The 13,121-nt window shown below is 34.3% G+C and overlaps 1 protein-coding gene across 2 annotated transcripts; it reads left to right on the plus strand.

Annotated features, from left to right (window-relative positions):
• The first annotated feature begins 3,823 nt into the window (after positions 1–3,823).
• Positions 3,824–12,809, plus strand: LOC117906995 (WD repeat-containing protein PCN-like). 2 transcript variants are annotated; one of them, XM_034820296.1, is made up of 11 exons: positions 3,824–4,134; positions 4,228–4,371; positions 4,938–5,244; positions 5,339–5,402; positions 5,766–5,879; positions 5,967–6,129; positions 8,570–8,705; positions 8,837–9,474; positions 10,291–10,472; positions 11,698–11,970; positions 12,246–12,809. In XM_034820296.1, exons 1-11 carry the CDS (start codon positions 3,973–3,975, stop codon positions 12,559–12,561), a joined length of 2,499 nt encoding a protein of 832 aa, XP_034676187.1. In that variant the 5' UTR covers positions 3,824–3,972; the 3' UTR covers positions 12,562–12,809. The 2 variants fall into 2 exon arrangements, with proteins under 2 accessions (XP_034676187.1, XP_034676188.1); XM_034820297.1 differs by having other exon boundaries at positions 11,710–11,970.
• Positions 12,810–13,121: the final 312 nt, after the last annotated feature.

Consider the following 13,121-nt stretch of genomic DNA (forward strand, 5'->3'; position numbering starts at 1 on the left):
TAAAATTGAAAAAATAAAAACGTTAAAATGTAAAAGTTATAGGTGATACTAAAAACAATGATAACATTTGTTTTTATTTTAATTATGACTTGCTGCTTTCACAAGATTGCCGTAAAAGAGTTTTTTTTTTTTCTAAAAGTTTATTATAAAATTGTATATCTAATAGTGTTTAAAATTGGATATTTTGAATACTTGCCCTAAAAAAAACAATAATGTTTTAATGTAAGAGTTTTAGATAATGCTATAAACTACAATAAACAAACAAGTTAGCAAAAAGGAAAAGTTGAATTTAAATTTTTAGAATTCAAAATATTTTTAACAATTCATGAAAGATTTTAAATCCATGAAAATTTGAAAACACAATAATATTATCTTTAAAACACTTTACAAACGTAAATGACGACTGTAAAAGGAAAACAAAATTTGTGAAGCAAACATTTCAAGTTTGGGGCCTTACTAAATTTTATACTATAATGGAGAGGATTTGAGAGAAGAAATGTCGTAATACAACAAATTAATTAATTAATTAAAATTTTGAGTAGATAATGGGAAGGAAGTCCATGTTAGACTTTGTATTGGCCTCGGATAGATCGAGAAGAGCTTAGATGGACATAAAGTGCAAAGTCCAAAAAGGACTTCAAAGCCAATGTGTCTATTGCATTTCATATACATTGGATATGTGCAATAGGTCTATTACATGGGCAAAGATAATCGAAACAAATCGAACTATTCCCAACCAATCAACTTTTTAATATTTTCTAAACATTATGATTTTTTAAATATTAATCCCAACCATACTCATATTCCATTAAAAAAATAATCATAAACTAAACCAAATACACACCTATACCATATAATATTGTAGTGTTATCGGTTTGGTGCATGTTTTTCGCATTTGATAGGACCCAAACTATATCTACATATAATTTTTCTTTGATTAGGTTACTTAGTATAACGAACTTAAATTATAACAATAGTTATTCATGCCATTCTACCAATATGATTTGGATATATTAAAATGGTGTGATTTGAACAAACTCTAAGATGATTTGTCACAATGATATTATTTAAGCATTTTGACAAACAATATTCAATTATAAGCTTTTTGTTTTGCCTAAATTATTACATATATATATATATATACTAAACCAAACTAAAATGAAACAAACCAAATTAGATCTATTTTTGTTATTAAACCAAACTAATTTATTTCTTCACTAAATTCAAAATTTCAGTTCTTAATGGAAATCATTTATAATTGAAATCTTTAGTTCTTAAAAAATATACATTTTTATATAATTGAAAATTTAAAATTTTAAAATTATTTTTATTTTTAGTAAACGTGTTTACAAATTTATTTATCGAACATGAATTCAATCACATGGTAATAATAATGTTGGCTACTTCTATCATTTATTGATTTAGTAGAAATTAAATATCATTCATAAGAGGCTTGCATTAAAGTATAAATTTTACGATATATTTTATTTTTTTAACCTATTTTTTTCTAGTTGACATATACTCGACTATGCGGAAAATCTAACTTAACCAAAATACCAAGATCAACAAAAAACAAACATTTTAAAAATAGCAACTTCAAACTCAACTAAAATGAATTTGAAATTGATTAAACTATTTCATATCGTGTCTTGTTTCATTTTTATTTATGGTACCACAAATCGAGTTTAATGGTGTGTTTTTAAAGCATTTTCAAGTGTTCGGAGGGTGAATGAAATGTGTAAAGGTAGATAGAAGATTCCAAATAATAGGTAATGATATGAGAAGTCAAAACAAGCTAAGAAAGCATGGGAAACAATGTTTGAGCATACGGGAATCCCGATCAGTGAATTCGAATATAAAGTAAAAACCTTAGATGATCATAGGTCGTGCATAAGTGCCACATTTTCGATATAGAATAGTTTGTGCGAGCGAATTACAATGCACTCTATACATACAAGCGAACAACATCAAAATATGCTCAGCTGCACAACCCAAACATGAAGACCTATGAGTGAACCACACCAATAAATTGCTATGTGTAAGCAAATAGCCTTTTTGTGAAAATGCATACTCGAATCACATAGCAACTTACCACACGTATTGTTTCACGTAATCATATAAGTTTTAAAATTAATTGCATCATCCACAAATACGCATAAGCATTTTGAAGCACCTCATGCATGCATTGAGAAAAATAGCACTACACAAACAAATTAGTATAACATATGTGTGCCTTTACGTAAACAACTAATTGGTCATGGGAAGAATATCGATTATGGATACATATTTATCCATTACTCTTAAGCATCTTCTACTAGGCATACTAATGTGAATGAATGACTTATATTTAAGCATAATCGAGAGTTGATTCCCATACATGGAAAACATTTAGCGATATATGGTAAATCCACCTTGCTCACAAACCACAACCTTCTAAAGTAGATCATCTCATTTATTTCACAATCCAATATGTGTTATAAGATATTTAGCAGTCATATACTTAATTGTATCATAATTCAAATTTCTAAATATTAAGCAAGGAACATCATGTTTACCATCACCTAACAATGACACCTCGTTTTATTTATTTTTTTTCAATTATTGTTATCATCATTATCCTCGATATCCATGATATTCTCATTTACATCATCCTTATAAAAGAACTACGTATCATCATTGTCATTCTTAGGTGGCATATTAATACAATTGTCAACTATTATCATAACTAATTTAGTTGTCATGCCCAAATCCACATCATTTATGGGTTTTATATCATTCCTATAACTTTGCATATGCGTAGAGCAGTAGGCCTTTTCCTCCACCATTGACATACTTGGACCAACACTTTCATTATGCATTAGTATGGTAAAGCCACTGGGTACTAATTAATGATCTATTAGAAGAGTTTGGTAAGATATTTCATTGGTTTTCAATGGTTAGGACTATGCCACAACAATGAACATCGTTCTTACATCATTATCGTCTCAAATAGCGAAAATGACATAATCAACATTACTACTTTAATTTGATAAAAAAAAAGAATTTTAAGATACAATAGTTAACATGGGAGAAGTATAATTAATATTTGATGACTAAAACACCCTTCTTGGGACAATGATTATAACACACCCCATTAAGCCAAATAAACATTTTATTATTAGTGCGAGATGATATTGTAGTATCACTATCACCAAACCTATTAAAGATAAATAAGATCAATAAAGAATTACGATAATTAATAAATTTGATTTTGTTAGCAATACGTGTATTGTGTGACTAATCCATTTTTAAATTTTTTATTAATAGTAATCATAAGCACAAAATCAACTTTTGTAATTTACCCAAATCATATGCAAAAAAAAAAAATTATTATTATTTTATAATTTATAATTTTATATTTTAAATCATTTAAAAATTTATGGGTTAAATGCACTTTACCTCCTCAACGTTTTACATGTTTTAAACTCTACCTTCTTCACTGTAAAGCTGCCAATCTATAGTTAATTATACTCAAATTTGAACTAAATTTCATTAATTTTTTTAAAAATAAATGGATGGGGCAAAAAAATTCTTATGCCCAGGTCTGCCCTTCCCAGTTTAAATTTTTTGATTGAAATAAGAAAGAAAATAGATTTATACAAGGGTGTCCCCGGTTAGCACCCTTACCATGCCTAGTGGGATAGGTATATTAGCCTCTATAATCAATCCATGTATATTAGTTGGGAAACCGGTTCGACCCGCAAATATAATTCCGGTTTGACGAACAGCCCGGTTCTTATATAAATGTTTGTTCGGTCAACCGCCACGCTTAAACCCTCAAAAACCTAACACTGCGTCGCCTCCGCTTTCTCTTCCTCTTCTCGGTCTCTTCTCACTTACCCTTTCCTCTTTGCATCTTCCCCGTCTGACACAGAAGAAACGGCCAATCGGAAGCCCTAAAATTTTTCTGGGGGTTGGATTTTGGCCACCGAAATGCTCGAGGCTTATCGGAATAGCTCGTTAGATTGGAATCCCTCCCCAGTTGTAGCCCTAGCAACCAGCGTCGACGACTCGCAAGTTGCCGCCGCTCGGGAAGACGGTTCCGTTGAGATATGGCTCGTCTCTCCCGGCTCCGTCGGCTGGCATTGTCAACTGGTAAATTTAGTCCTTTAACCTCATAGGCAGTTTTGGTTTTCTGCGTCCTATAGTGTGTATTTGCTGACCCCATTGATTCATTTTAATGCGTAGACTATGCACGGAAACCCTAATTCCAGAGTTTCATCGCTTGTTTGGTGTCGCTCTGGTTCGAAAAACATGCCTTCAGGTCGTTTGTTTTCTAGCAGTATTGATGGATCAGTTTCAGAGTGGGATCTTTTTGACTTGAAGCAAAAGGTAAATACTATGTTTGGGAGAATCATATTTAGGTTTTTTGTGTGTGTGAAAGAAAAAGGTGCTAGAATTGTTTTGAACTATGGTGTTATTTTAGCTTACTTGTGAAGAATTGGATTGATCGATTGGTTTCTATCATGCCATCCAAGGCAATGTGATTAGCATAACTTTCATCAACTGGTATTTTATGTCATACATTACACATCACCCACCCTTGCCTCTTCCCTGCCTTGTGTATTTTGGTGTGCTTTTTATATCATATTCTCTCTTTATTTTCCTATTAAAAAAATTTATATGCATATTGCCCTTATGGTTATTTATCTATCCATTTCAATAAAAAAAACTGAGCAAAATTATGGATCCTAAATTTTCCTCCATTCAATGCCATTTAAGCACAAAGTATATAGTAATTTGTCAATCCTAGAAATGATTTTAGTGGGTAATTCAAGAGTGGTTTATACCCATCAAAAAAAAAAAAAAAGTGGTTTATGAGAGGATTTCACAAAGAATAGCTTGAACTAGTAGTTGTATTCATGGGATAACTTGACTTGATTTTTATGTATTTTCAGATTGTGTTAGATTCAATTGGGGTCTCGATATGGCAGATGGCTGCAGCACCTTACAATGATGCATGTCTTACTCAGCATGAGTTACAACGTGTCGGGAATGGATATTTAAATGATAAATTAAATAATGCGGAGGATGAAGATATGGAGACCAGTGAAAGCGAAGATGATGATTCGGTTGAACTCCATGAGGTATCGGTCTTTGAAAATCCACGTGTAGCGATGGGTTGTGATGATGGTTGTGTGCGAGTATACAGTATTACCATTTCAGATGAGTTAACTTACAATAAATCATTGCCTAGGGTCAGTGGTGAGAATCAACACCTTCTGGTCAACTGACCTTATTTTTCAATTTATTGCTTGTATTTTATTTAGTGATTTTCTTGTCATATTAATATTTACAGGGCGAATATTAAGCGTGACATGGAGTCCCAACGCAAGTATGATATACTCAGGGAGTAGTGATGGGTATGTACAACATTTATGTAACATGACCGTATTTATGGTTGCTAAAATATAATGCATGTTTCACTTATCTATACTATTAGTACTTTATTGAAAGAGTAAGGATCCTGCCTTTTTATTTTTTAAAACCTTGTTATTTTTTTCCATCATGCTCCAGTGATCCATAATAAATATATACTTTGAAAATCGTGCGATTGTTTGTCAATGGCTTTAGTGGATTAATGGCAGTTTATGGCTTTAGTGGATTAATGGCAGTTTATGGCTTTAGTGAAGTTGAATATTTTTTTAATCTCCAGTTCTATTCTAGCCACTTTTTGTTATTGTGCTTTGTGTTGTTAATTTCCTATCCTAAATGACACTTTACAGGTTTATAAGATGCTGGGATGCTAAATTGGCTCATGAGATTTACAGAATAACAGTTGGGCTTGGAGGGTTAGGGAGTGGACCGGAACTTTGTATATGGTCATTACTTGCCCTGAGGTAAAACTTATATCTGTTTATGGTTATCAATGGCTGCTGGATACTTCCAGATATTTTATTAAAATAGCTGAATTTTGTTAATTTCAGGTGTGGTACACTAGTTAGTGGAGATAGTAATGGTAGTGTTCAGTTTTGGGACAGTCAGCACGGAACTCTTTTGCAGGCACATTCTTTGCACAAGGGTGATGTCAATGCTCTGGCAGCAGCGCCTAGTCATAACAGGGTGTTCTCTGCTGGTTCTGATGGTCAGGTGTGGAATTTGTTCTTTTAGATATTTAAATTGTTCTTAACTTCGCATTGAATTTGCATTGTTGATTTAATAGGTAAAGTTTATATATGCTCCCAAAATATGCTCATTGTGCAATTTTTTGTTTAAGATTTCTTTGATTCCGCTCAATGGAATAGCAAGTAAACTAAGCTGTTATGTCACAGTCTTATTCATATTAACCATTACCACTCTACAAATGATGGTTTTCTTGTGTTACTGTGATGACAATCAATACCCAGGCAAAAGTTCTACATGGTCTAGTAAATGATTTCTCACCAAATTAGTAACTGTGAAGTAAATGGTACCATTGGTAGCCTCTGAAAACTGATAGGAATAATAGAGTGTGCTAGTGCTTATGCTAATCCAGCCGAGCAGTGTCGAGTTATTACAGGTGGCATGATAGGACAAATCAAGTAAACATTTTGATTGCTAAGAAATAAACATTTAACCCGTTATGATCTTGAAGAAAGTTTGGAAAATAGGCCCAAACTGGAAGTTGCTATCTTTTATGGATTGTTATAGCCTTTTTCCTTCCAGACTAATCATCTACAATCTATCCATTTTTCTAGTGAGATCCACTTATGAGGTTCTAACTCATAAGTACTTGGTTGGTTTTGGGATTTGCTGGTTGTCTCAAGCTCTATTTAGCTCTTCAAGCTCACAATGGAAGTCGTATAAACTTTTTTTCTTTCTTTCTTTCTTTTTTTGATAGGTATTTCTTTCTTTATTTCCTTTTTTTTTTTATAGGTATTTCTTTCTTTCTTTTATTTTTATTTTTATTTTTTATTTCATTTCTAAAACCCACTAGTAGTTAGCCTGTGTCAAGTGTTGGAGTTATTGGCTGAAGAATTGCAGCATTGCTGTGAGAGGATCAGTTTATTGCTGGAGAAGACAGTTTCATCTTTTCTCTTTTTTTGTGGTTTTTCTTTTTCTTTTTTTGTTTTTTGTTTTAAAAGAAATTTGGCAGGAGGTTGTCTGTTGTCTGAGTTTAAGATTGTGTTCAAAACCTTGTAATTTGGGTGACATCTCTGCTCCTAAATCTCTCAATTTCGATATCTTTTTTCAAATTTTGATCTTATAAATTGTTAGGCTGGTGCAGTGATGTGGCCTTCTGAGTCCTTGACTTAGTTCCCAGCCAAGGAGGTATTGTGCTTGAGGGTGCCTCCAAAGGCATGCTTCTTTGTTTCAGAGGCAGTGTAGGAAAAGATTTTTACAACTGATTTGCTTATGAGGATGGGATGTACTTTGGTTAACAGGTGTTGCTTGTGTAAAGGGGTAGAGGGTGCTGCTGTAGGCATGGTTCTTTTTTCAGAGATTGTGGGAAAAGATTCTAACAACTGATTAGCTTATGAGAAGGTAATGGACTTTGGTCAACAGATGTTGCTTGTGTAAAAGAGGAAATGAATTAACAGACCATTTACTTATCCATTTTGATAAGGCTAAGGCTACCATGCTGTCACAGTGGTTGCCTTGCTTGGTAAAGGATTTGATTTTGAGTTGGCATGGCAGTTTTGCAGTTAAGCAGAGTTTGAATGCATGGAGGATGATACGTTTACGGTTGTTGCTTTGTATTTAGAAAGCAAAAAACAATACTTGAAGGTGCAGTGCATGGGTTCTGATTTGTGGTGGGTTCTGAGTTAGTTCTCTCTGTAGTTGTGGAGGCATTATTTTGTATACTTTCTGCTTGGATGGGTTGGTTCTCCTTCATTAGGCATTTACTAGTATATTTGCTTATATATATGTGTGTGTGTGTGTATGGAGAGAGGGAGGGGGAGAGAGAGAGTTTATTCCTTTTCTCATGGTACCCATGACATAATTTCATATTCAACATGTTAAGGGAACCCTTCCTCAATCCACCAAAAAAATGTTTTTGGATTAATATAATTAATGAGGTAGCATAGAACTAGCTTGGTACAGAATGCTTTTCTGTTTTCCTCATTTATTTGGTTGCATTTGACTTTCTAACCTCTTGGAATTATGTTTCTTGTTTTGATATGCAAAGTAGATGCAATAGAAGCCCTCCCCACCCAACAGGCTCACACTCTATGTAATAGTATTCTCTTGGAATTAGGTTATTATCTTTGTGTGTCTTAATTGAGAGCTGTGATCCAAAATTATAACCACTTCTACACTGTTTTGGGTGCTTTTAGTTTTCAAGATGATGTGATTATTTCTAGCTTTATTATAATCAATACATTTATGCTGTTATGCTGTCAACATGGGTCAGCGTGTACTGGCATAAAGTTTCTGATCCTTAATCCAGTTCCTTCATCAATTCACTAATCCTCTGGGCTTTTTTCATAATTAGTGAATGAACTACTGCTGATATTGCATGATAATTCTAAAGTCTATGATGCTGCTTCTAGACCCAGTTGATTGATCAGGTGCTATTTTGTCTAATGTTTGTTGAATCTATTTGCAGGTTATTCTTTATAAACTCTCTAGTAGTGATGACACTTCTTCAAAGGGGATAAAGAAATGGATCTATGTTAGTTATGTAAGAGCTCATACGCATGACGTCAGGGCCTTGACAGTTGCAGTACCCATCAGCCAAGAAGGTTTTTCCATGATTTATGCTCTTTTTCTCTCTTGATCCTTGTTTACACATTGTTTATCATTTTGTTCTACTGTAGTCTTTTAACACATACCTTGTGTTTCAGTTCTCTTACTATGCTCTTTCTATTGGCAGATCAATTGGCCGATGAAAAGGATAAAAGGATTCATTGTAAAGAAAAGACCGTTGATAAAAAGGATAAAAGAATTCGTCGTAAAGAAAAGCCTGTTGACTTTAGTTATCATAAATGGGCCCACCTGGGGGTTCCCATGCTAGTATCAGCAGGTGATGACACAAAGCTTTTTGCTTACTCTGTCAAAGAGTTCACGAAGTTCAGGCCACATGATATTTGCCCTGCACCTCAAAGAGTAGCAATGCAATTGGTTCTTGATACTGATGTCAATAAAATGCCTTTGCTTCTAGTCCAGGCTTCTTATTGGTTAGATATTCTATGCATTCACACAAAAAGTGGTTCTGTTACTGATATGGGGTCTAGCTCTTATGGGGCCCTTGCAACAACAGATCTGCTGGTTCGAGTTAAGAGTAAGGCATCTCGGAAGATCATTTGCAGCACCATTTCTGCTTCAGGGTCGCTTTTTGCATATTCTGACCATGTAAAACCTAGCCTCTTTGAATTGAAAAGTGCTCATGGTAGGAGTGCATGGACTGTTAATAAAAGGCAACTTCCTCAAAAACTCCCATTCGCCCATTCCATGGTTTTTAGTTGTGATTCTTCTCGGTTGATGATAGCAGCTTATGATAGACGGATATATGTGAGTATTCTCTTTTTGGCTCAATTTATGTTATTCTGTTCTTTTGTTTGTTTCTTTATATTCTGACTCTGGACCCCCATAGTATTTTATAATTCATATTTGTTACATCATGGGTTCATCCTTCAATAGTGACATCTTATAAGTCACTATTGTGGTTCTTTTGAGAGGAATCCCTTGGGGAAGATTGATTGCAGCTGGGTTAAATCCTTATGCCTAAAGATAAGTTTCTGATAGGTAAAGCCAAAATTATTAGTAGGTGCCTAAAAACAAGGGGGTGTGATCCAAGTACATAGGATGTTTACTAAGAGCATCAAAGCAACATAACAGTGGAATTCTGAATATGTTTTTCACTTGAAACTAATGATATATCTTTGAGCCTGTGTTGTATGTTATAGATTTCTTTTGCAAGTGTTAGGGGAAATGGTGTTGTCAAGCAAAAGATTGACCATTTTTGCTGTCTGAATCTTTGAGTTGGCATTGCATGTTATGGATTTCTTTTGCAAGTGTTAAGAGTATATGGTGCTGTCAGGCACTTGATACACTATCTCTCATAACTTTCTTCCAGTGTAAAATTTGTTCTCTAATTCCATACATAATGGTTCATCATTCTCTTAAAAGACATGCACAGGCACATTATGTGAAAGAAAATGTATAATTGAACTTGGAACCTCCCTCCTTTCCCCTCCAACTTGTTTCCATCTAAACCATGCTTCAGTGTCAAATGGCCTATGGTTCTGTACAGTCCCTACAGGCATGTTGAAGGACTCATTTGTGCACTTTCCAGTTTCTTTTCTTGACCTTGTTCTCATGGTGCAGGTTGTGGATGTGGGAAGCTCAGAGCTAGTACATACCTTCACACCCTATCGTGAGGAGCATGATGAGGAATCTCCTCCTGGTGAGCCGCCAATAACAAGAATGTATACAAGCTCTGATGGGCAGTGGTTAGCTGCCATCAACTGCTTTGGGGATGTCTATATATTTAATCTGGAGATACAAAGGTGTGAAATCATACTTCATTTTTCTTAGTGATGGCACTGGTTACTCATTTCTAATGATGCTGCACACATGATGTTTGAATAGAGTCTTCTTGAGTAACCTAATACTGGATCATATTCTTATGTCTGATGGAACCTGAGTTTTTGATCTCTCTCTATAACTTATATGATGAGGAGAACTTCATTTAATGGCAGCTTCATTGATGGTGGTTCATAGCAGCAAGACGGTGCTTGGGGTCTACAAAATTAAGTCTCATATTTTCAGAGATATAATTAATGCTAATTTTTCAACAGTCCACTTTTATTAACATATTGCATGGATTTTGATCTATTATCATTTCTGTTCTAGCTCTAACGAAAGAAGGCACACACTAATAAGTAGATAATGATTGGTTATTTTTGGCGTGGATTGGCTATCTCTGTCTTTATGGAATAAAAATGAGGCTAGCTTATTCTGTTGTTGCCTTCATTTTATTTGTGTTGAGTTACCAACTTTTCTAAAAGCTTAAACTGTAAAGATTTGGGCCTACAATGTATATAATGCTCCAATAGCCCCTACATGTGGCCCCATACCTGCCATGGGAAGCACAGACTGCCATAGCAGCAGACAAATTACACATTTTTGTGATCTCACATAATTAGATGGATAAAGAATGAGGAGATGACTTAGACCTGAGATCTCCACTTGGCCAAAGCTTGGATACCATGTTGAGTTGTCGACTTTGTTTAAAGCTTAAGCTGTTAGAACTTGTGTCCAAAATGTATATCATGTTCCAACAATAAGTCGTAGAACGAATTTGTGGGGTCAGGTCTATGTGTGTTTTGAATAATAGTTTGTACACATGCCATGTGTGCACATTTATGTAGAAAATGTTTATTTATTTTAGATTAATTTTATTTACCTCTCTTGAAGTTTTGGCTAAATACACATAACCCTCATTGTTTTGAAATTTCATCAAATGCCTCCCTTATCTTTTTTGTTTGTTATTTTCGCTCGGCTCCCATCTCACTCAAAATAAGGAGGTATTTGATGAAATTTTAAACTAATAAGGGTCAGGTGTATTAGCCAAATCCTAAAGGGAGGTGAGTGAAGTTAACTCTTTATTTATTGGTAAGTTTGCTGAAATTCATATGAGAAAGAGAATCATTAGCTTCTAGATTTTTAAACTCCTACATGGATCCCACATTTTATGTTTTCTTATCTCATGTCTGATATGATACTTTCAAGTTTGTGGCACAGGCAGCATTGGTTCATATCAAGAATGGACGGTGCCTCTGTTACTGCAGGAGGTTTTCCTCCTCAAAACAACAATGTGCTCATAATCACAACGTCTTCAAACCGGGTTTATGCATTTGATGTGGAGGCCAAACAGTTGGGAGAATGGTCAATCCAGCACACATTTGTTCTGCCCAGGAGATACCAGGAGTTTCCTGGGGAAGTTATTGGGCTTTCATTTCCAATATCTTCAAGTTCATCCACAGTTATTGTTTACAGTGCCAGGTTCACTCCTTTCTCCTTTCAAATATGGTTACTTGTTCCTGTTGGAGGGTTTAGAATTTTTTTTTTGGTGGTTTTAACTTTTACCACACATTCACGGTATATTTAAAACTATACTTAATGGTAGTTATGCTTTATTTACTTTGAAGTTGGTTGTTGTGTTCTAGGCACTTATGTTGGTAGGTCTTAAGATCGCTTATATGAAATTAGCATAATAAATTTTTCAAGGCTGTTTAATTGAATGATATAGCTGATATTTATAAATTGGTTTATTTTAGGGCAATGTGCTTGATCGACTTTGGGATGCCAGTGGATCAAGAAGATGAGAGAGATTTGATAAATAGTCAGGATTCAGCTATCATCAAGAAGTTACAAAATTCACCCATTAATGGACGTCTGAAACGTAAGTTGAAAGAAAGTGGTTTAGATACTAAACTCAATGATAGAAAGAATTTTGAATTTTGTGCTTTCAGAGATCCTGTATTATTTGTTGGACACCTTTCAAAAAATTCCCTCTTGATCATAGACAAACCATGGGCGGACGTGGTTAGAACTTTCAGTGCCCCAGTTCACAGACATATTTTCGGGACATAACTGCAAGTCAAAGATTGGTTATTACAGTCTATGAGGGAGAGTTAAGATTTGGAAGCCAATCCCTTCCATTCAATATTACAGTTTGGTATCTGTTGTTCTTCGCGGTCTAAAGCATGCTGTGTATTGTATTTTTTGATAATTCTAGTTGACTTATCATAGTAGATTTTTTGGCATTGAATTCTGATGGTTAATGTGTCTATGGTGCATTGCTTCATTCCAATACCAATAGCATTTAGTTTTTATATTTATTCAGAACTTATTAGTTATTATTTCCAAAGAATGTGGAATTGCCTTTATTTCCAGGAAGAAGTTCTTTGAAGGTCATGGTTAGTAGTTAAACTTTTTACAAGCCTGAGTTATTGCATTTTGAAGGAGATTAGTCTTCACAACAATGCATTCTTGAGGTACTGCTCAAACTAATATTAAAAAGGGAATTTTTTGTTTTAATGCTTAGCCTGTTTGCAATAAAGACTCCCCATGGTTCACCTTTGGAGACTTTGTGGTCTATAAAAGCTTTGCACATGGGTATATAGTAGTTTCTTTCCTTTTCATCCTAATGG

The sequence above is a fragment of the Vitis riparia genome, chromosome 18, assembly GCF_004353265.1.
Source record: "Vitis riparia cultivar Riparia Gloire de Montpellier isolate 1030 chromosome 18, EGFV_Vit.rip_1.0, whole genome shotgun sequence".
NCBI classification, from domain to species: domain Eukaryota; kingdom Viridiplantae; phylum Streptophyta; class Magnoliopsida; order Vitales; family Vitaceae; genus Vitis; species Vitis riparia.